The sequence below is a fragment of the Xiphias gladius genome, chromosome 14 (genome assembly GCF_016859285.1).
Source record: "Xiphias gladius isolate SHS-SW01 ecotype Sanya breed wild chromosome 14, ASM1685928v1, whole genome shotgun sequence".
Classification (NCBI taxonomy): Eukaryota; Metazoa; Chordata; class Actinopteri; order Istiophoriformes; family Xiphiidae; genus Xiphias; species Xiphias gladius.
In genome coordinates this window covers 24,094,066-24,118,938 of record NC_053413.1, presented here as the reverse complement: position 1 = coordinate 24,118,938, position 24,873 = coordinate 24,094,066, and the positions used below count along the sequence as shown (strand labels likewise).

General features: G+C 39.9%; 1 protein-coding gene across 19 annotated transcripts in view; it reads right to left on the bottom strand.

Annotated features, from left to right (window-relative positions):
• LOC120798836 (rho GTPase-activating protein 12-like) overlaps positions 1 to 24,873 on the bottom strand; it is a 64,220-nt gene that overhangs the window by 4,922 nt on the left and 34,425 nt on the right. For 2 of the 19 annotated variants that reach the window (XM_040143545.1, XM_040143542.1), the window contains exons 3-17: positions 11,139 to 11,408; positions 8,676 to 8,882; positions 8,100 to 8,180; positions 7,128 to 7,256; positions 6,765 to 6,827; positions 6,145 to 6,219; positions 5,314 to 5,375; positions 4,960 to 5,041; positions 4,381 to 4,503; positions 3,254 to 3,355; positions 2,771 to 2,869; positions 1,942 to 2,044; positions 1,404 to 1,526; positions 481 to 579; positions 90 to 167 (exon numbers count right to left, since the gene is read on the bottom strand). In XM_040143545.1, the coding sequence (XP_039999479.1) occupies positions 90 to 167; positions 481 to 579; positions 1,404 to 1,526; positions 1,942 to 2,044; positions 2,771 to 2,869; positions 3,254 to 3,355; positions 4,381 to 4,503; positions 4,960 to 5,041; positions 5,314 to 5,375; positions 6,145 to 6,219; positions 6,765 to 6,827; positions 7,128 to 7,256; positions 8,100 to 8,180; positions 8,676 to 8,882; positions 11,139 to 11,408 (1,696 nt within the window). Of the gene's footprint in view, positions 1 to 89; positions 168 to 480; positions 580 to 1,403; positions 1,527 to 1,907; positions 2,045 to 2,770; positions 2,870 to 3,253; positions 3,356 to 4,380; positions 4,504 to 4,959; positions 5,042 to 5,313; positions 5,376 to 6,144; positions 6,220 to 6,764; positions 6,828 to 7,127; positions 7,257 to 8,099; positions 8,181 to 8,675; positions 8,883 to 11,138; positions 11,409 to 13,742; positions 13,867 to 24,873 lie in introns of those variants that run through there. The other 17 variants (XM_040143546.1, XM_040143551.1, XM_040143549.1 and 14 more) reach the window with 12 other exon arrangements.

Below are 24,873 nucleotides of genomic sequence, written 5' to 3'. Positions count from 1 at the left end.
TTCTAATAACCTTTCAAGTCTTTTCACATTATTCTCTTTTTTTTTTTTTTTCCTCTGGAGAGAAGCAGTTTCGGAGAGCGGTGACTCACCATGATTGACAGCAAAGCGTAGTTTCTGTATAACGGCCAGGTTTCCGCTAACTCTGTACAGCCCATCTACACACAGACCTGCGGGGGATGATGGGATGAAAACACCAGTTCAGTAATATATGCAAATTATTCATATGGTTTATTGTTTATTTGCACTGAGTACCAGAGGAATTTAATCCTCCAAAACTAGACGGTACACTTTATGCTGTCAGACGTAGTCAAGTATTTCTACTACTCAGCTACTTTTCAGTGAGCGACAGCTTATCCGACTTTACCTGTGATGTCAAATGGCAGTAAACCCCACCCTTCTTTCACTACAAGTGCATTAAAAGAAACTAGAATCATTTCCTCTTAACTCGGATCTGGTAAAGTGACATATATCCAAACCCACCAATGTTCTCCACGTGGTCGATGCACATCTTTACAAAGCCTGGCACAGTGCTGTTCTCCCTGTGACACAAACTGGACAGACTGCAGCCGAACACCTGATCTGAGGACACACAATGACGAACACGAAGTCACAAAACAGTCCAAAGTCCTCAGTCAGCGGTTTGTGTTTTGTCAACTCTCAGATCTTAGCCTCCAAAACCTTCCTGAACCTCAATACCATTAGAAGAAAAGCAAGGGTTGTACCCATAGGCCTTTTAAAATGTCACATAAGCTTAACACGTAATGCAATAAACATAGAAATTTGGTCTCATTTTGAAACTTTGATGATACACAGAAGAATAGCATGTTAGTAATGTTAGAGTGACAGGATTTAACGTACTGTAGTATTTTTTTCCAAAGAAAAAAAGATATTGTATGATATGAAGTATCGGGAAAATGACAGAATGCCGTGACCTAAAAATCCTGAACTTTTCAAAATTAACAAATTTGGACTGTTTCTGTAATTTAAGTGGTGTCCTACTTCCTGCTTTGTTCGGCTGTGACTGTGCAGTTAAAAAAATGTTTCAACAGAAAGTCACATTTTCTTAAGCTAAGGAAAAAATCCTGATTTCAGATGTGTGACGATGCATTCTTCAGGCATTCAGGTATTTTTTTAAATGGTCGACTTAGTTTTAGAATCTGGAGAATTTTCTCAACTTGCCTTCAGTTTTTAATATTTCATTTTTCCACCAGCTAATCCAAGAGATGTATTCAACTACAATACAATGTAATGATCCATTAGTAAAATTCACTGATTCCGTAATGTCTGATTTGTAAAGTCTTCGGGTTCTGCTTGCTGGAACACCAAGAAAAACTGGAGACAGCGTGCGTTAAAAATGTGAGAGAGGTTCATATTTCCAAGTGCAGCTTGTTGCTCTCCGTTACCCTTGATGTATCCCTTGTCCCTGACCGCCTGCAGGGTCGGACGTCGGGTGAGGAACTTCTTCAGCTTGTGTCTGGTCTTCTTGTTGTCCGACGTGTCCATGCTGGTGGAGGTCTTCATGGCAGCTAGGGAGAGATTTGAAAGGACAGTGTTTTTCACTGCTCGTCTCAGCACACTGATCGCCATGATGGCCACTCGATGTTTTGGAAAAATGAAACTGATAAGCATTTGTTTTATGGGGTAGGTATGAGGCTGTCAAGACACTAAACCAAACACAGATAATTCCTTGAGTTGTTTTGTGCTTTGTGATTTTTTTCCAGTCTTCTATACTGTATGCGTCCTGTTTAGTTTTCTTCTTTCTAGACAAGTCCTGCGATAATATTTGCTTTTTTTCCCCCCAATTAATTCCATGCTCTGTCTCTTGATGATTTATTTATTATCAGTTTCACCAAATTATTTATGCAGTACTTTACTTTTTAAATACCCCCAAAAGGGTATGTGCTTACACATCTGTTTCACACCATTCAACAGCACACAGACCTCTGCCTTTCTTGGAGTCTCTGTGTTCTTTCTCCTTGTCATGTTTCTCAAAACCAGGCGAATCGGGCATGTCCTCTTCAATGGCCTCATCGGACTCCCAGGCCTAAGAAACACACACATTAACACACACACACACACACACACACACACACACACACACACACACACACACACACACACACACACACACACACACACACACACACACACACACACACACACACAAAGAAGTCAGATACTGGTTGTAAAAACCTCTACCTGCTGCACCTTTGGACTCGCAAGGCAGGAAAACAATTTAGTGTGTAGATTACAAGTGAAACCAAACTTATTCGAGCTTAAAACATACAGCATGTTAACTGCCAGGGTTATTTTTCAAATGTTTTTCATTTTTATGTAGTTTTTATAAAATGTTATTTCTGTTTTAATTTAGTGTTAATTTTAACAGTGAGTCGAGGGGTTTTAGCTTTTCCACAGATGACCAGTTTTACCCTTAGTGTTTGGAAGGGTGGCTAACATTCAGTAACAACCGATGATTCAGTCAAAAATGCAAAAATCCCTCCTTTGTTACCCTGCAAACATCACATATTTGTATAGCATACTGTATTTATCAAACTACTGCTTATCTTCTTGATCCACCCCAGCGGATGAAATGACCAGCCGCTGTTCAGTTGGAGCTGCGCCTGAGTTCACGGACATTTGTCCTAAAATATGCACTTTCATCAAAAACGGGAACACGCCAATAGTATTTTGTTAACCATGACCTTCGTTTCCTATGCCAATACTAATTTTCTGAGAGAGATTTGGAGCAGGTGATAGTGCTGGTCCTCACGTGGGTGCTGATGGTCTCCTGTAGCGCTCGGTACCAGTCGCTGATGACGCCGTCATTTTCTGACTGGATCAGCAGCTCTGTGCCCTGCCGAGTCTTCAGCTGCAACGGGGAGAGAGACACCAAAGACTCAGCCTCCAGAAAATCAACTATGCCCTGATTTTGAATTTAAACAATCTTTATTGTTTATTTCACCACGTTTAGATTCTTGAAGTAAATTTTTGTTTTTAAGTGTGTCAGCAGTACGGTAATTTTGTTGTGTTTGCTGACAGCAGAAGCAACTTTTTTAATTTTTAAAGTTTTGGAAGGAGTACCAATGTAGAAAAAAACCCTTCTGAAGATATCTGAAACTACACTTGAAAGATTAGTTTGAATTTAAGACCTTTCAGTGCTTTAAAGTTATTATTATAAAAGAAAAAACAAAAACTGATTCAAAACAAGGAAAAGATCGAAGAGCACATAAACCTGATGTGAGCTCTCCCCCACCTCTATAACGTGCTTCTTGCTGGATTTGTCCTTGGAAGCCCATTCCACCGAGCCGCCCCTCAGATCTACAGTGAACTCGGGTTTGGACTGACCACCGCCAAACTGGACAGAGAGGAGAAAAGAATCGAGATGGAGGCGAGATTAACGCACAAAAGGACCTGTTCATTTGTATCTTCAGTCCTGACCGTTGCAAGAATTTATGCAGGTGAGAAAAAATGTGCTATAGCTATACCTTCCAGTACAGCTCTTTCAGCCTTCACTGCCATGTTAAACAAAACCTTGTGACGTGATAGTTGTATCACTTGCATATTACTGTACTTGATTTTTGATTGTTGGTGATGTTATTGTGGAGCCCTACGCTGTTTGATATCTGTCCTTAACTTAACGTCTTATTGTTGTATTACTCTATCAACTGCCACAGACACAAAAGGAGTTTCTGAAAGAATAATAAACAAAACCTACTAAAGTCATGTATATCTTCCATGTGTAAGTGCGTATATTTAATTCTGAATGTATACAGAAGGTAATTCCCATGAATAATTTGAAATCTTCTTCTCTATGTGTATGCATGATGGATTTAAGTTCTCAGTGTCAAGGAAAATTAACCAGTGACACAGTCAGACTTCATTTCCATTTCTTTTAGCTTGAGAGGTCATTCATCGCAGAGAAAACTTTGCAGTAACCAAAGACTAAAGACTAAGGAGTCTGTCGAGTTTTGCTCCACCAGCCCACGGGCATGCAACTAAAATCTGAGAGTAAACCTGTGTGCCGTGCTCTGTCCGTGTAATCAGAAAGCATGACAGCAGACCTCCAATCCGGTGATCTCCATCTGATGTCTGAACTTTATAACTTCTCCATTTCCAAGAAAACAACTCTCTGATTATGTCTGGGGCAAAACCATGAGTCAAATGCCTATAATGTAAAATAAATACGCCTGTTTATAGTCAAGTTAAGCAAGAGACTAAAATGATTTTGCAAATAATGACACAGTAATGTCCAAAAATCTTCGCCTCATGCCAGCGACTGATAAGACAGAGGGTTTGGGGTCAGAGCATGACAGACAGGACGGAAATGTCATGCGGAGGAGGACAGAGAGAAGCACACAAAAGGAAGGAGGAAGCACATACACAGGAGGCTCGGTCGAACCCTGAGCAGCCATAGGAGACAGCAGGACGTTTCTTAGCAGACGGCCTCCAGTTACTCAACAGTGAGAGGAGAAATTCAGGGAAGGAGCCACTGTGGTAGTATGGCTGCATGGACGCATGGAGGGGGATGGAGAAAAAGAAGATGGGTGGGTGAAGCCAAAGGTAAAGAGATGGAGGCATGGAAAGAGAAGGAAAAGGAAACATCCAGGAAGGAGAAAGTACAACCCCTAACTTCCCTCTAATGACCTGGCAACTAGCTCAAAAACTTCAAAACACAAATTTTTAGGTGCTGAATTGACAAAACAAAGCAGGTATAAAAACTGAATCCTGCAGAATGAAAAAGGAACCAGTCCCTTTTAGACTGGGACTGGTTGAGATCATCAGACCTTCCTGTTTACCTCAATGGAGGAGGCCTATTAAACGTAAAGGAGCAGCAACAACTACACAGAGATGAAAGACTCTGTTCAATGGCCCTGAATGATTGAGAACAATTCTTCTATTGTATGTACCTTTGTCTACACAGCAATATCACAGAATTACTGACTTGTTTCTGTCACTCACCCAGCTGGTTCCACCTCCTTGTCCTTTGGCAAACAGCAACGTGGATCCTTGGAGCACTGTCCAGGAAGAAGTCCAGTTCTTCCTAAAATAGACAGGTCATTAACAGTCTAGAGTGCGTTAAGTAAATCTGTATAGTTACCTGTGTATTTATTCGGCAGTAGAGCAGGTTATTGAACCAGAAGAAAATATCTTTATATTGATATAGAATTAACTGATTGATTAGAACTGGAACCCAAATGGGGATGTTTGAAACGGTACTAAACGATTTAAATTTGCTTAAAGCAAAACTAATTTCGACATGACACAAGATTATAAGACTGGACTAGATTTAGCTGAAGAGTCAGCGCCACTCACCGTACTTTCTTGCCATTCTCAGTGATCTTTGTTACATTCAGAACCCCACACTTTTCAGACGGCTGGAGAGAAAAACAAGCATTAGAGCACTCGGTAAAAAAAAAAAAAAAAAAAAAAAAATCATGTTACAGACACTATGTCACACAAACTATGAATGACAACCACAGCAGGATCACGGAGGAGAAAGCTGCTGTCAAAACTAAATAATGGTAAACAATAAGCATGTGTCAATCCATTGTAAAACAGCACCACCACATAGTACCCCGCCACCAGAGCAATCACAGCTTTAAGCTCGGAAGACAAACAGACTGCTATCCTTATTCCACTTCAGGACAGGCAGGTGACTAAACACTAAAGGGTGCAAAGAGACATCAGAGTAAAATAAATTAGAAAAGGCTAAAGGTAAACCCATAGATTCTTGGCAAAGCTACTGTAGCGTTTAGCCAGCAATCTTTTGCATTTTCAGACTTTTTGCCTTTTTCAAATTTCAGGGAAACGTGAATGATCAACCCAACCAGGCACAAACCCAAAAAATTATTATAAATTATAAAATTTATATCTCCAAGCAATATGCATTTTGACGAATTAGCAAAGTCTATTAACAGTGTTTCTACACAGGCTCAAGCTCAAATTTCCTCTCTTTCTGTAGCTTTATTTCTGCTGTAACACTCGACTTTTCTCTAATTATCTACACGTTTTCCAGACCTGTGTAGGAACCCTGCAGAAAGCTGCAACATGCGTCGCTGCCTACAGTCAGGACCAAATTTAACCCCTGCAGGACAGAATCCTGGCTGGTGAGGTGAGGATGTGAGGTTAGGGGTGGGTACTAACAGAGGCGGGGGGCTTGGGAGACGAAGGGCAGGAGTCAGAGTCAGGAGAGGGGGGTTTGGGGCCCAGAGGAGCGTCCTAGTGAGGAAACGGATGAAAAAAAAACACTGTCACATGGGCTAATAACAGAAGGTTAAAGAGATTATGATGTGAAGTTCAGAAGTCACAGACAGCTGAAAGAGTGTGATGGAAATTAGCAGTGAAATTATAATGCTGAAAAGTGTGTCGAGCACCTGGGTGAAGTCCAGGAGGCATGAATGAATTAGTAATTAGATGTGGATATAGGTTCAGTATTTCTCAGAATGCTCATGCACCTACAAACGACTTCATTTTTATGATCATCAGTATTGTTTGAAGATAATTCATTGCTGTTGTCCCTTTGGCCAGACTCTTGAATGATAAAATTCATCGTTTTTACCATTGAATGTCCAATTTCTTGGTGAAATGATTTAAATGAACGGGCTCAATCAACTCAGGGAATCATGCAAGAAAAAAAAGCTGGATTTGACATGAAGATGGGACTGTAATTATTACTCCTGATGCGTGATTATTTTCATGCAAGCTGATTGGCTGCTTGGATTAAGGGACAAGGCACCGATTGGTCGGTCCAAAGGACTACTGACTTTGTGTTTGTACGGGTGTAGACGGGCAGAGCCGGTGCGGAATCGCCTGGTTTTTAACAGCCACTGGAAAGTAACAAGTCTACAACTGAAACTCTGGACTTATCAAGCATCTGACCAATGAACACAACAGTTAACAGCTGCACTTGCAACAAACTAATTCTGTACAGTATGCTTTTAAGTCCATAAACAGGTAAAATAGGAATCATTAAGCACAACTGGCAAGCGCTAAAGAAATGGATTATAAAATTTACTCTTCGGTGGAAGTGTTCACTGTCGATTGTCTTTTGCTAGAAGTGAAATTAAGTACTTAACATTGGACCAGTCTTTAGTCTGTACTTTAGTCTGCAGATTTGGTTGTCAGACCTTGTCGTTGGGCTCTTGGACGTAGGTGCTGTGTCTCCATTTGGTCAGGACGATGGGCTCCATGTGTTTCCTGTCCAGACTGCGACTTTTTGGAGCATCTCCAGACGGCTGGGGAGGGGAGAGGTTGTACTGGAGGAAGGGAACGGCGAATCGTACGCCATCAATACACAGTACTTTTAATTTTACAAAATGAAAATGTATACACATATGGCTTTTCAACTAAGGTATTTATTCTCAGTTTTAACTGATTATGTTATTCTGCCTAAAGTTTACATGATGTTACAACTGAAACATTCATCTTGTAAGTCATAATCACAAAGTGGGGAAACAAAGATAAGCACAACATCCCCATTAACAGAAATTTAAGGACTAATGTCACATATTTACACATGCAAAAATGGACAAATCACATTAAAGAACAGGGACTGATCTTCAGAATATTGCATTTCATTGCTAAAACTAATTTAACTAACTTACTAGGTTGATTTATTGACAAAAATCTGTCAACAACTTTGATAGTCAATTAATAATTTTAGTAATTTGTCAAGCATAATGCATTCAAAGGTTTCGGTTTCTCCTACTGTTCTCATCTTACATCATTATCAATCGTCTTTTGGTGTTCTTGGACTGATTGTTGGACCAAACACCTAATTTGAAGAGGGGGCTGTGGGAACTGGGGGTGGGCACTGTTTTTACACATTTTTTGCACGGAACAGCTCATTGATTAGTCGAGAAAATAACTGACAGAATAATCCCTAATGAAAACAATCATTAGTTGCAGCCTTTGTGATCCACCGGAGTTACTCCCTCCTCCCTTTGTCACAGAGCAAGGTTGATAAATGAGCATGACTATAATAATTTCACACCATATTATTTCTGGGTGTAGAAGTTCAAATTTTGGTGGTCATTCTTAGCATTTTTTCTTTTTTTTAATCAGTTTGATAACTTGCGAGGATTGCTGCAGAGCCTTACCTTTGGCAGCTCCCATTCTGACCTGGAGCCATCTGCACTGTAGTAATAAGGTCTGCCCTGGTCATCAACGTGTTTTAACCACTGGTGGTGCACACACGGACAGACAGGAGAAACACAAGACTCATTATTGAGTCAAAGACAAACTTAAATTTAAGTGTTCTTCATCACCTGAGTGATGCTGTTTTGAATTTGTTCCTGTGCCCATGTCTTTTCCAACTCTTAGACATCAATGTAAATTATGTAACTTTAATTTGAATTTATACAATACAACTCTTTGTGGATATGCCCATGTGATCATTCTCATCTAAACAATTTCCATGGCTATGAGGAAATTGATCTGAGTGCCTTATGAGAGAAACTGCAGAAAACGGTTCAATATTTTCATCCTTTCTCTCATAGTGGTAATCACTCCTACGCGTGTATGTGTTGTTACAACACTACCTAATCAGTGTGGAGGAAACATTTGAGTACTGCAATATAGGTAGAAAATCCCTGTAAATAAACCCAGAATCCATTACCCTCCACGCACCCCCACCACAGTAAAGAGACGGCAGATCAGCCCTGTGCAGCCGGTACCTTCTCGTTAGTATAGTCGCTGACGTACAGCGTGTGGCCGTGCTCATCCGTCTCCTCCGACCAACCGCGTGGCGGTGAGCCATACTGACTGTCTGACTGACTAGAGTAGGTACTGAAGCAGGTGTCCTCCGATGACAGAGGCTGTAGTCGACCAATGGAGAGCGAGAAGAAGGGAAGGAAAGATGGCGAGAGCGAGAGAGGAGTGGTCTACCATTAGTGTAGAGAGAGAGGGAGAGAGAGAGAGAAAAGAGAGGGCATCTTTCACCATGGAGTTATAGGAGGAGAAAAGACAGCCATTCACCCAGAACCAATAAACCATGAGTAGCGCGCCAACACCAGGTTATTACACTGCAGACAACAGAAGACCCATCAGAGAGTAAAAAATACTAAAAACTATAAAAACAAAAAACAAAAATCACCAATGCTCATGCTTCATTTTGGACAGTGTGCTGTAAATCTAGAGGTGGCTGCTGCAGTGTGACACACAATAAATTGAGTGTCAGTGGCTGCTTTCCACATGTAGGTGGCAGTGTGGTACAGCCATTTAATGAAATGGAGGTTGACTCAAAATCAGGATCGATTCCCAAATGATTCAGGCTAATCTGGCACGCCACAGTGTGTGTGTCAGTTGATCATAAAAATAGTCATTCACATAGTCATAATAATCATTCACTGATGATCAAATAAATCCAAATTGTAATAATGACTTGTGCAATTTCCAAATTACAAAAAACCTGCATGTTTTTTTTTTAGTTTTTCAAGAACAAATTATTCTGGTATTGATATATAATGAAGCTGCATGTCAGAAAGAAAAAGTAAGCAAACACTTTAATTTTCTCTGAGTTGTATTTTCTCTGGCAATTCAAAGCTCCCATAACAATCTGTCATCGCAAGAAGAACAATTTTGCAGAGGCCTCTCTCTGTGTTCATGTACAGCATTGTTAATCCAGAGGGAGACGCAATATAAAATGAATCCCAGCTTTTACGCTGCGCTGTTATCTGACTCTGACTCATGATGCTTTGACACTGACTGAGTATATGTCAGCAAGTGTGGCTGCGTTCCTGTAATTCTATGCTCGTGGAAACCAGTTTGAGCTCAGAGTGACCACATTTTTGCAATGTCGGGTCATTTTGGCCCACAATAACCTGTCACAAGTTTTTTTAAGTGGTAATACCTTCAGTTTTTAAGTTGAAACCAGTGTTGTCTATTTCACACTTTCTATTGCATTGCCTATCAATTTGTTTTTTGTTTTTTTAACTTTTTCAACTTATTTTTTCCAATTATATCATTCTTTTCCTTTTTATTCTATATCTTCAATCTTATCTTAACATATCTTATATTGTTTGTGTCATGTTAAGCATGTTTTTATTATGTTGTAATTTCCTCAGACGTTGATGATTTGGCTCAATTTTTGACTTGTTGTTGCCGGTGGTTCTAGTATTCGCATTCTGAATCTGGTACCTGAACAAGGTCCATGCCTGAAGTGATGCACAGTATCTTTAATTTACTCAATATATCTTCTGCCTAATTCTTCTGAATTAAGTAAGGCTAAAGTTTAGGTTTAATTTTATCATACAGGTTAATGTCCCAGTCTGAAAGCAATGAAAACCTTGCTGTGATGGACCAGATCTTCACGTGTGAAATGACAAGGCACAAGCTTCTTCTATCCTCCACTGATAGTGTTCACATATGAACCGAACGGATTGTTCGGTCTTTGCAGTCATGGAGAGGAGTTGTGCTTTCAGTGAAGCAACTCAAATCAGGATCAAAATTTACCCTTACTTTGTTCATAGGACTCTCCCTACACCTCTACTCCATCTCTTCATAAATCACATGGCCTCAGTGGCTACCTGTGTGTTACCTGTAAATGCAATGTTTTCATTTTTGGCTTTTTTGATCTCCAGTGCCAGCGACTACTTGAAGAATTATGATACCCTCCCCCTCATTTTTATGACTGGCTTCTTGACCCGCCTTTAAGGGTACTTGCTTTTAAAGACCCTGCTTTTTCAACCTAATGGGACACACATCATCTGAACTTGCTCTGAGAAAGTGTTGTCTCCCCTAAGTTTTCAGCTAGAATTAGGTGCATTCTAAACCATATTTTAAGGGAAAAAATTTCACTTCACTCACGTTTTACCTGCTTATACTGTGTGACCACATGTAAATACTTTGTTTTTTTTATATAATAAGCTTGCTCACAATGCAGGCATCCAATCAACTGCCTTTTTGATACAAAACAATTGTTTTGCTTTGATTATCATTGTTACAAAAAGTTACCAGCCATTGTGACATTTGACGATTAGTTCTGTATTTGGCAAAGACCGACTTTACTAGCAGCTGGCACTTGTTTATTTAGGACTCTGAGTGTTGTCACTGAAGTTCCTCATAAAGACAGATATAAAATAATGTGTCTATATGTACGTGTGTTTTGTTGAACCCTCTATACAGAGCATGATCTTTACCTCGGAGCCCTCTCCTGCGCTGTGATTTTCTCCCCTGGAATTCCCAGTGCTGGTGTCCCTGGCTCGGGGCGGCTTCCAGGTCCTCTCCTGGGTGGAGCGGTTGTAGTAGAAGTGCCTGCCGCTGTGGTCCTTGTAGGTCTCCCAGTCGCCCAGCGCGTGGAGCGGGGAGCCGGAGGGCAGAGGGGGCGCGTTGGTCTGGGTGATCTTCAGCTCCTGGAGATTGGTGTAGACAGGCGACTCGGAGCGGCCCTGGCCCGATGAAGACACCGTCTGATGGAGGGAGAAAGAAAGAAAGAGAGAGAGAGAGAGAGAGAGGTAGAACTGAGTTGTCTGTGAGCAGACTTAATTCTGTTATTTAACCAGGGAAAAGTTCCTGGATAGTATGATGTAAGAAATTCGCAGCTCTCAGAGGTTAAATCAACGGCTGCACGTGCTCCAAATGTAGTCAATCACGGAATCGTCGCAGTGTTTGTGCTGCCAAGTGAGTGGCATTAGAACAGAAAGGAAATGACTAAAATGTCAAATAAACTCTCTGTCGTTCAAGCTGACATAGCCACTGTTGACCACAGAGGAGCAGAGCACTGGGTGAACTCGGAGGAGGAGGACAGGGGAAGTAAACGCTGTTGTTATATAACATATGAGAGGGGAATGGACCCATGTCAGGTAGAAATAAGGAAGTAAAACTGACTATCAAGATGCATCTTGAACATTTGGAGGACAGTTTGTCCAGGCTCATCCTTACAGCTGTGAACGGAGAGAGCTGTGGAAATCTTTCCTTCCGGAAAAAACTGAAAGATATGAGAGTGTATGCGTAAATAGTCAGAATTGAAGAATGAGAATTGATCCTTTTGTATGTAAAATTGTGGTATTTCACGTTTTACAATTTCTTTTGAGGTCTGACTATATTATTTGAATATTGGGGCATTAAAATGGCAACTATGTAGATGCGTATTGGTTTTCATGAACATTACAGCTAAAAAAAAAGACCCACCCCAAAAGAAAATGATATAAAACACATGTAGGTCCCGCAAGTAATGGTTATTATCATTATTGATTAACCTGCCAAATATTTTCCCGATTAATTGGTCTATTGAAAGAATAAATAAATCAGAAAGTAGCGAAAACACCCATTAGAATTACCTGAAGCCCAAGGTGAAATCTACACATTGATTTTTTTTAAAAATCTGACTAACAATCCAAATCCCAAAGATATTTAGTTTACTATAAAGTAAGACAAGAAAAAGCAACATATAACCAAATTTGACAACTTGGACCATCAGAGGCTTTTCATTTTTTCTTTAAAAAAAAATCAATCTGTCAACTAATTATCAAAATAGACGCCAATTAATTGTTCTGATTAAATGACTAATAATTTCATCTCTAATGAGTGGCATGACCATTTTAATAAAAAAAAATAAAAAATCTAAATTAAAGCCTTCATTATAGATTTATAGCAAACTATAACTAATTTTTTACTATTACTTTTTTAAATGACATATATTCATGTTTGGAAGAAAAATCCTCATGTTGCTCTTTTAACCCTGGACTTTTAGATTAGGTATTTAAATCAGAGGGAGAAGTCTCTGCAGACAGTACAGACTGATACTGACTGACCTGTCAGATCACGAGGAAAAACATGAATTAACTTTCAGGTTCTGCTAATTATAACACGTGGCAAATCAGGTATCTCAGCAGAACAAAGCCTCTGTCAAGTTATTAATACACTGCAGGAATGGGGAAAAAAACAGGAAGGGGAAACCTGACCAAACACAAACCTACTGTTTTTATACTGTTGCTGCTAAGATAGGAGAGTCTACTGTAACAGTCACATTGTCAGGTGACCAAATATGATTTAAAACACTGTGAGTTGATAGAGAGGGAAATAAGCCAGTGAATGTGGGTTACTGAACTAACACTACTGACAAGTTAACAAAAAGTTAATTCAACAACATTCCCACAGCTATAGAACAGCCAGCATGCTGGCTCTAATGACAGCGTATCCTTCTTCAAAACCCGGACGCACGGCTGATCAAGTCAATGGACCTGTGCTCATCATGATTATTTCATGCTGGCATTACAAAGAAGCTGCCTGTCTGCACAACGACAGGACCGAGAGAGTCATAAATAATGCCAGCGCCTTGAGGCCTCCTAACACTGGCTCTGTGATGTTTTTAATCGCACGGGGATCAATAGGGATGAAATATGCAGGAACCGAGCAAACAGCTCAAGGTACCCAGGAGATATCAAATATTCTATATGTATATATACACATACATATATATATACACACACACACACACACACACACACACACACACACACACACACACACACACACATATATAAATACATATATACATATAACAAAATTAACAGTTGTTTCTTCTACCTGTTTTTCAAATGACTAGAGAGGCCAGAATTTCACAGAGAGGCAGTGGTTGGAAAACCCAGACGAAACAGGGAAACTAGCCATTTAGAAAAGCCAGACTTCCAGACTTCAGAAACACTCTGTAATGATAATGTGCAAAACTGTATGCTGTGAAGCAAGATGCAGCTCAAAAATTAACTTGTGCTCAATAATTAAAAAAAAATATAAAGTGTTACCTCTGGCGGTGAGCAACTAGTAAACACATCATCCTCTTCGTGCACTGAGATTGCTCGGAGAAAACTTCTCCTCAACTGGATCATTGCCATTGTCCCGGCTAAATATTTTGAGTTTGAGTCAAGCTGTCAGTCTCTTTTAATGCATGCAGCGTGCAACCTTGGTGACACTGTTCTGTGGTATTCCTGTGTAATTCTGAGCGAACATGTGATTTAGTGCTTGAATCTTTCAAAGGGGAAGTCCCGGTAGTCAATTGACCGTTAAAAAGCCAGTTGGGTAGTATCCCACTGAAGTTTCAGCCACAAAACCACATTTTCCTCCCAAGTGTGCTTCGCTTCACTGCGGTGGGAAGCTCCACAAACTGACAGTTTTATATTCCTTTGTTGGCAGACTCATATCTGATATGTCAAATGGCAAATTCGTAGTGAGTTGGAAGAGGGAGCCTTGTATTGTTTGTCTGAGACAATATTTATTTCATCAGTTTCGGTTGGTTCACAATGTTTTAAAACCTTCTGACCATCAGTTTCATGTATTACTCGAACTAAAAAAAAACTAAAACTGCTGATGTTCTGCCACACGCAAAAGCAATATGGGTTATGTCAAATAATAGCTCTCATTATGTAACTAAAGGCTGCACTGTCAGGTTGGCTCATTAAAAATGCATGGGAAGTCTCTTAACTCCATTATAGGAGCAGTATATTCCTGAGCAGCTGGTGTTGGACATCTGGTGTGAACAGACCAACCACCTAATCAATACTGAGCTCCAAAACCACTGAACCACAGTGGGCTATTAAGAGGTTGACCTCTCATACTGAGGAAACTGCTCTCTTTGATAGTACACTTTCCTTTAAGGAAAGGTTACCAGGTGGACAAGTGTCACTATGTACTATAGTGCAGCCGGGGGGGGGCTGGGGTTGGTTGGTTGGTTGGTTGGTTGGTTGGTTATTTTGCTAGTTTGGGGCTCCAGAAATAAAAGTCCTGTTCATTTTCTTCAAAGACAATGTTAGGTGACTAACATCTGGAGAATTACCAGGGCTTGAATGGACATGAAACTCTCCAGGTTGAATCATCAATGGAAAAGATGAACAACGTAATATATTAAATATCCAGTTCATTGACAAAAAGCCAAAAGGTACAAGCGAATGTGCATAAAAACAGAGAGAGAGAGAAGTCAACTAGCGAGCCTCTAGGTACAAAACGTCCTGTCTCCACGCTTAAAATGCTGCTGCTTTCACCGATAATGATGACCTGAAGCTAAAGATTATCCTTTGTAGGAATGTGATAAAACATTCTGCAGTCTAACCCATTTCACTTTTAGATTCTGGGTCAATTTTTGATGAATTCAGCAAATAAAATGACGTGATATTTGTTCCTAACTGCAACGAAATTTTTTTTTTTTTTGAATCTGCTACCGCTTTGATCTGCACCTATGACTGGCTGCTTCTCCAAAGAAACATCAACGGCTCATGCATATCATAGTGTTTACATTTGTGCACTATCCCAATCTGACAAAAAATAAAAAGACTTTCAATAAAAAAAAAAAGGGAAGTTCAAGTAAACCTCAAGTACCTCCAGTAGTGGTAGTGCACCTCCAGTAGTGTCTAATTATCTAGGAGTAAAGTGTTTCTGTGTCAAAGAACTTTGAGGATAATGTGAAGAAAACTTTTACTTTTTTACTATACACAGGGGAAAAATGCTTCTTGAACCAGCAGCTGTTCCCATTTCACGGCGCTACGGTGACGAACATCCGAAAGTGTTCACGCTGATGACCATCTTACTGACAGGGAACATACTGTAAACACTGCTGCATCCAACAAAAATACCTTGTTATAAGAGGGGAAACTGGTAATGAGCTCAAACTGAGCGGATGGTTACACAATCCGACCCATCACAGCACTGACCAGTGAAGCCTCAATCACACCCGTGGCTCACTGTAACCACAACACCTACTGTACAGTAGATCTACTGACAGAAGCACTGAGCCTGAGGTCACACTGCAATGCAGCAGCCAATTAACCCTTTCGACTGCGGCTCGGCACACTCTTAATTTTATACTTCAGGCCAGAGGAGTTAATGAGCAGAGAACAGGAAGCGACAGAGAATGTTGATTCTTAACAGAAGACCCGCGTAGACTTACCTCTACTGCCTGCAGCTCTGCAGAGGAATAATAGAGCGAATATTAGACGGAAATGGCTGCAGATGCTTTGGCAACACCCAGTTTATATTTAGACCAGGCTGGTGTGAGATTCAAAATACTGTGTTTCATTTATGCAAAGTTGTTGTCCTGATTAATATTAAGCTGGGGTAAAATGGCTGGGTTGCTTTTTAAAAGTACATGCCAGATTAAATTTGTTTCAGTTATGGTTTCAGTGGTTTGGTTCGGTGGTTATGGAACATTTGATTCAACTTCTTGTCTTCAAGTAGCTTATTCTGTCTGACCAGCAGTTAAAACACAAACATGTACTCAGTTTACATTTTTTGAGACAAAGAAAAGCAGCAGCTCTCTTTCCTTTAGAGGAGCACATTTCAAAGTTTTGCTACAAAATAAATGAGTTATACAATGAATCATTTACCAGAATTGTATCTTACCTTTCAGTTAATAAAGTAACTGTTTTACCAACATATTATTTCAGCACTACCCAGAAAAAAGCTCATGAAATGTATTATTTCTTGTCATTATTACAACTACAAACTGATCAGCCTTTAACTGACCTAAGTAGACTAGCTCGAGGGTTGCAAACGCTACTGATAGTGATGTGCACAGCTTGCTCATACAATAAAACTAACTACTGAGAACATTTTAACTTGAATAAACATCACCACAACCGGCACTCTCAATGAGTGTTTTGTGCTGAGACGATAAGTAAATTATCGCAGAGGAATTTGATAATTGATTATTCACTTAACTTATTTATGAAAGGAAAAATCCCAAACATTCGCTGCAAAGTGAAGATTTTCTATCATTGTAAATTGAATAGAGCTGCAATTAGTCAATTAATAGAAAATGAATGGGCAAATATTTTCATAACTGAATAATCGTTTTAATTTCAATTTTTCAGCAAATGTGCCAAACATTTGCTGGTTCCAGCGCCTTAAACGTGAAGATGTTATGTTTTTCTTTGTCATATGGTTATGATAGTTAAGTGAATATCTTTGGGTTTGGGACTGCTGGTTGGACAAGAGACATTTGAAGACGCCAATTTGGGATTTGGGAAGTTATTAGTAGCATTTTTCCTCTTTTTTGACATTTTAAAGACAAAATGATTAATCAACTAATCGAGAAAAAAACCTCAGATTAATCGGTAATGAAAATAGTCGCTAGTCGCAGCCCTGAACTTTGGATGTTACCTTGGGCTTTAGGAAATTGTGATCAGCATTTCATTCATGTTTTCTCTGGCATTTTGTTGACTATATGTTTAATCAAAAACGATTAATCATTAGTTGCAGCCCTTTGTGCGTTTATTTCACAGTCACAGTCGATATGATTAAGATGTCTCTGAAGATTTTCAGTCATCCAGGTCATGATGATCCAAGAAGAGTTGAACCGAGGACAACTGGACTTGGCTGTAGATACTTGAAAACTTCACTTCTCATCTGAGAGACTTCCTCAGCTGAGAACTGGAAAAAGCCTCCCCTTCATGTCTGAACTGAAGAAGCCTCTTGGATGAGATGTGAAACGTCTTCATGTATGTACAACCAAGTCCAGCTCCTCTCGATTTAACTCTTCTTGGATGATATGATAAAGCTTCAAGCCCTCCTCAGATGAAAACCAATCAGAGGACTCGATAAATCTTACAAACTAATCAATTCAGGGTATGACTGTGAGTGGAGGAAGAGCTCTGTAATGACAGTTTCAAACCTTGCTCTGTTTTCTCAGCAGCAGAAACAGCAAAGTAGCGGGCAACGGCATCCTTTAGGTGGCAGTCTGACAACGTTTGCGAAGTCTTAGAGGAACAGGCTGGTGATGAAGAAGAAGGGGGGGGGGGCGCTCCACATGTTCACCTCCTCTCTCCTCCCCTCTTCTGTTTCACACAGATGAACCTGCTCTGCTGCATACCACAGGGAGCTGGGCCATGCAAATACAAAACACACGCACTTGTAAACACATACATAATGGAGTACTGTGATGCCAACCTTTAGGTGCATGGTTCAGACTAATAAACACACACACGTGCAAGTTTGCACATGTACAAACATGCCCGTAAACATAAAAACGCACAGAGAGAACACTTTATTCTCTTCTACTTCCTTGTCCATTCAGCGTTTAGTTTCACTGGAACAAAGTCCCGCTTCAATGCTGTTATGTGTTTAAAGACACACTTCATGAGTGTTTTAGTGATGGGCCTCCACCTGTCACGGCTGTGGTCAGCTAGTACATGTGCATAACGTAAGTAGGAAATGTTTCTTAATGTTTCCCTCTTTGGCCACAGCCTCAATGTCGCTGACAGAGGCAGAAATTCAAGATTTTTTCCTTAGCAAGGCTTGATCCTGGTTTTACGAGTCAGCAAAAAGACACACCTAGTCACTCGTCTAATTAACTTTGGATGTGGTCAACATAGTTGTGAAGTATTAAATTAGATCCTGGGGAAGGTAGTCTAATGTGCATCCACTTTAAACATCACTATTTGTATGCATAAGACAGCTATCATAACTTTGGCAGAACTTTGATGGACAAGGAGAAATACTTAAGCAGAGAGCCAGAGCTGCAACAATTAGTCAATTAATCAATTAGTAAATTGACAGAAAATTAATTGGCATCTATTTTTATTATCAAATAATCATTTTTTGTCATTTTTCAGCAACAATGTCAAATATCTGCAGTCAGCTAGCTTCTCAAATATGAGGATTTGATGCTTTTCTTTGTCACACACGATAGCAAACTTTGTATCTTTGCATTTTGGACTGTTGGTCAAACAAGACATTTGACGACATCATATTTTTCATCATTTAATATCCTTTTACAGACAAACAATTAATCGAAAAAATAATTGTCAGATTTATCAGGGATTAAAATAATCGTTACTTGCAGCCCAATTACTAACTGACTTGATTCGTATTTGGGGAAAAGCTTCAAATTTAATCCATCTTTAAGATTCATAGTGTAACGTGCATTTAAAGCAATTCTGAGTAAACTTCACTTTGAATTCCTTCCAGCTGAGCTGATTAAAAGTGGAATAAGCGTAAAAACAGACTCAGTGCCTTGTTTTATTTAATTTTATGCAAACATTTCTTTAAAACTACTGTCGTTTAATTTCTATATCAGATATGCTTTGGGATGGGAGTAGTTACTGGTATATAGGTGCTACACTAACAGATGGATATGGGACAAATGACCCGTGAAACCAGCCATGAGGCGTGACAGCACCCGATCGAAACAGGAAGAAAGGAGGCTATATTAGAGAGGAGTTGTGAAAATGGGAAATGGCCAGGCTGTCTTTCCTGATAAGATTACATCACAGAGGTAATGAGGTGAACTAAACAAAAAAGTCATTTTGTTGCCGTTTTCCAATTTATTAGCCGCTTGATTTCTATATTTTGGTGTGCTGGTTCCTGTTCTGCAAGTTTTTATTTTTGCCTTCAGTTTATCTGTGTTTATTTTGTCAATTTTCACCCCAATACGTACTGTATCTATGTCTCAAAGTAGTCTAGGTGAAGGACTGGGTACATGAGAGGGAGGGAAAAAGAAACTTGCAACTGAAAATGAATGTGCGGTGAACTGAGCATTAATCAGGAACCGAAAAAGACAAAACATAAACACAACTGAGGTCCAGAAAAAAAAAAAAAAAAAAAAAAAAAAAAATCCACAAGAGACCCTGAAAAGCCTCAAACTTGTAAAACACACATCCATTACAGCCCGGTGGGGTTTTCAGTCTGGTCTGAGGCAATCTCAGTAAATCTGACTGAAATGAATAACAGGGAAGAAAAAGCAAACCACGTACCAAAACACGTTGCAAGTCAACACAAAAAGCTCTTTAAACTGTGGCACCACCCAAGGCAATTATACAACTCCTGTGCAATTACATTCAACAGGAGAAAAGCGTAGACAATATAATGGAGGGGAAACACAGTGAATAGCCTGAGCTGAGTTTGTGCTCTGAGTGACCTGAAGCTGAAGTCAGGAAGCTTTCAGGCAGCACTGACTCAGCATGCCACAGGACACTTATCAATTGCAGTTGCACCAATATTTAAATAAGGAAACTAACTAACCATCAACTAAGCCCAATGTGTCCGTGTTTTTGGGAAAAAAAAAAAAAAAATCATTTGTTCACACATTCCTTCAAAGCACAGATAGTGAGCTTTTTTTAAATTATTCAGTAAAGGGGAAAAGAAAAGAAGAACAGAAGCAAAAAGAAGGAAGAAAGGCCACACTGAGGAAGGCAGTTGAGTTTATCCTCGGTGCTGACAAAAACATTCGGAATCACACTGAGCACAAATTATGATACACTGTTTATTACCCAAGATTATGGTGTTTAAAATCGGGGAAAGAAATCAAACATGATTTGTACTGTTGTTTTTATTTTTTAATAAGCAATGAAAGTCCCATCGCTGTTGGATATAATTGAGTGAGGGTGACAACCAGGGCTGAATATGTGCACTGATGTCCCTTATGATTTAATTTCGTCTGAGATAGCCTAAACTAGCTTTATTTCATTTTAGTTTAATTCAGTTTCAGTTGATGAGATTTGACTGTAAGTAAGTCAGTTTCTTTAAATAGCACTCTCCAAAACCAGGGCCACAAAGTGCTTAACAAAAGAGTCAATAAAAATAATTATGAGTAAATATTTAAATCGAAAACGGGCAAAGGTCGAGAGGTACTGCACACTTAAACATGTTTTTTGAGCTGTAAACTACGTGACATGACTGTACTTTGATGAAAAACATCAATCCTAGTGTTGATATGGATATTTCTTTCAAAAGTTATAAAAATCGGCTTTTCATGGGTTGAAAATGGCTCCATCTACTGTTATGAATCACTCTAAACCTGGCAAGGCCAATACTGACATAGAATCAACCGCTTAGGACATATTTACGTCATGCAATTTATATAAAAAATGAACGTTAAGACCCTCTAATCAGAAGTGAGCTGCCCACCTCCCCCAGCACCTGTCATTGAGTGGGACTCTGTGAATCTGCTAACCCTCTACTTAGTATTTTTTATTTTTGGTGCAATGGACTTGTGTTTTTGATGGCTACAGAAGCACAACCGGACTGCAGTCTTTCCCCTCACACCCTTCATGTGGCTTGGCAGTGGTTGCATATGGCATCAGGTCACTCGATAGAAACACACTACTATGTGCAGTTGCAATCGGCATTTTTCATGAGTGTGCAATTCTAACTACATGCTCGGCCCCGAGAGTTCCGGCTTCAGGCATTAGTGGCACTGGAGCCACCAGCTCCAATGGATGCAGCTCGGGACCACAATGGTCCTCCACACGCAATGTAGGCTTCAGGGGATTCCAGAGTGGAAAAGACCTTCACCTCCAAAGAGCCCTCTAGCATAGCTGCCTTGAGAAACTCCTGCCTCACACCTCCACATCCCCAGCCCTCCCCCACAGCCCCTTGCCCACTTTTTTTTTTCTAGCATTTTTCAAAATTATTGTGTAGGTGGAGTTAGTCTCAGAGGTGGGGTTGAGGTTACGCTTAAAAAAGTAGATTAAGAAAATGCCAATATTAGACATAAACAAGAAAGCGTTCCCTCAGAATTTATCCTGGGAACTAAAAGATTTTTAAAAGATTTTTTTATTTCGACAATTAAACAGCAATCATCTACGTTACTTTTTGACAAATAACAACATTTTGAGCACGTGGCAACAGCTCGATTTCCTTGAGAGACATGTTGTGCAGCTCAAAGTTTACCATTTACAACAAGTAACCATAGTCCAAAGATAACATTTAGCACAAATACATACATATTCAAAGAGAAAAGGTACTCATGCAAAGACTGATCTTGAAATTTGAAGAATTGCTATTATAAATTGATTTGACCATCAAAAAAAACATTTTTTTTATCCATCCCTAGCTGCAAATAATCATTTTTATTATTAACGTTTTTACTGATCAATTTATCATTTGGTGTACAAAGTTTTTTGAAAAAATTGATCCTCATGCCAAGTTTTGAGAGCCCAGTATGCAGACTGTGTCACAGAACATTTGAACTCTCAAAGGAGGAAACACCTCAAATTTATCGAAGCACCTCAAGCACGGGCAACTGGATCTGTACACAGAATTCAGGGTGAGCAAGTTTTAGTTGTTAACTTAATATTAACAACCATTTTTGGTTACAAATTGCGACAGCCGGCATCTGTTTTAGCTATGCTCCACACACACAACATTCACAAAGAATAATGTTATGTTCTTCTGGCTAACTTAGTGATGTTAGTAGGCTACTGTCATTTCCGTTCAGTCTGTCAAAATATAATGTTGACCTTTTAAAATAACATTTTCACACTATTGGTCTGTTACTATGTTAGTCTATTTGAACTACTGCTTCAACACTGACTATCTGGAGGGGTGTGTCTATGTCGTGGTATCAAACTTGGCATCAAAAATCGTGGAATTTCAATGATGTTGGTACTTACTACCTCATCTCTGGTGTTCAAAACATACTTGAGACAACTGAGTACAATCCAGGAAGTCCAGTTGGAATACTAAATACATTAGTTTGAGGTTTATCAGATGCCAACGCACTGGACACTGGTTTCTAATACTATGAGGAAGGATTTTATTGAACTGGGAAGTTGCAGGATTCATGTTACAAAGTACTGTAATCTACTGGGAATGTGCACTTGCAGATGTTTGATTCACAGCCCACTGCCAGGTGACGTTGCATTGCAACACGACAGACGTTGAGCCAAGATCAAATTTTTTTGCCAGACAACCCTGCGTTGTTGTTTTTTTTGCCGGAGCACTCTGCGTGGGAAATCATTCAAATGAACGAGGGTCATAGAGGGCTAAAGTTGGTCTGATGCCCCTTAATAATGGAGAAAATCTGAAACAAAATAAGAATTTCATGTCCCCCACTATGATTTTAACATTTTTCTACAATACAGTAAAATGTCACATTTGTGGGGACTGTATGCAGCTGACTGGACTGCATGACTGAATGTACCAAAGTACACGGGCAAGGGTGATACAGAAAGTCGTAAGTGATTAATGTTGGCACTGCTCAAAAGTAGGGTGAAATGAACATTTTTCCAGATGTATGTGCGTGTGTGTGTTTGTAGATTGCAGAGTGTGTGACCATATGCTTTGAAGTCTGGAACAGCAGCTGTCTGGATGCTGCTCTGCCCTCACCACAGGGGAAAAGAGGTATTCCCTGCAGGCTGGGACACGATGCCTCAAACCACAGGTCAGCCTTTTTCGAAAGCAGGATAGTCTAATTTGGCGAACAGCACTCTTGACTTTCAGACACCTCACTGACATTTATAACCAAAGACAAACAAGTGAGGAGAAAGGGATTCAGTGTAGCTCAAAGACATATATTTGCTCTCCAGGCCTGATGGTTCGCCCACAGTGACACATGCTTTTTTTTTTTTTTTTTTTTAAATTGTAAATTCCAAAAATAGCCTGTATAATATTCTCAGAGATGACTCAGCCTTAAATATAAGATCAGTGCTGTGGTGACATTATTATTTGAGACCACAGCGCAGAACCAGCCTAGGGGAACACAGAGCAGCGAGGCAGCGGACAGCCTCCAATGAATGATTAATCCTCTAATTCCGTCTACCTTACTGCTCGCAGCTAGTGACGCTAATTCTCCAACGCGGTGGTTGGCTGGGGGCTGGAGGAGTCCGCTAAGGACAGCTGGCATGTATATATATATGTGTGTGTGTGTGTGTGTGTGTGTGTGTGTGTGTGTGTGTGTGTGTGTGTGTGTGATTATGTAAGCAGGGGGACAGGTGTGGTCACTGCTCATGACACGTAATGCAATGGGATGTGACTTGGGAAGATGCTGTGTGTCGCTTCACCTCTAACTTGGGCTCTGTGGAGGATTTAAATGTTGCTATTTGATGCAATAACAGTGAGCTATAAAACCCTGTTGCCAGGTAGAAAATGTATCTTTAAAATGGCAAATTCTTCAGTGGCTGAGTGAAGAAAAAGTTTTCAAAAGCCCAAAATGAAAGAATTAAATTCTTCAGTAGAAGTTAAAAAAAACAGAATCATCTAAATTAGAGAGATAAGTTTTTCACTTTCAGTTGAGATCAGCCTGTCTGCTGCCCTGCGGTTGTATCTCTTAGAAATAAATGGCCGACCACATCACAGCAGGCTTCCAGACACTATCTAAATCACCACTGATGGGTGTTTACATCTTGACGCCTGCTATCTTAATCCAGCTCTGTTAAGCCAACAAAGCTGAAGAGGATGAAGATATGAAGAAAAGATACAGACTTGTCATATCTGTCCTGTCCTGCAACTCCGTTAATGCCAGTCTCAACATCCTCCTGCAGGCTTATGCATCAGTTATCTGAATCTGTTTAAACTGTGCCACACCACACGTATAAAATACAGCACGTTATAAAAGCCCCAAGGAGAAACACCAAAATTGACTTTGTGTCTTTATTCAAACTGTCTGTTTATCTTAGGATGGTGTGACTCAGCACATAAGCTCTTTTTCAGCAGGGCCTCGTTTTATATTCACGGAGTTAGAAACGGTCACCTGCGGGAGGCTCACTTTTTCTATTGCCTGCTGCTGAGAAACTTCATTAGAGCAGCTGGGTGTTAAATGCCTTGCTCAAGAGCAACATGCTCAGTCGCAGGAAAAACTGATTTTTATCTATGTCTAACCCAGATTTATCCCAGCTAGTCTAGGGATTTGAACCGGTTACCCTTTGGCCACAAGCTCATTACTGTACAGCTGCTCTCCAGTGTCTAAGATTGAGCCAACAAGGTGACCTAGTAATCCAAAAGAGCAGTAACTATGTAAGCAGAGAAACTGCAAAAAACATTTATCTCCTGGTCTGACAAAAGAAATGTTGGTGCAATAGAAAGCCATTCTGGGATGAATTTTTGGAGGGTTGGATCCTTCAAGGAGTCACGAGATAAACCTGAATGGATGTGAGATCCTTATTTAGAGAAAAGGGAAAGAAAAAAATAGTTCTGAACAAATTTATTTGTAATTTCTTCTGACTTTAC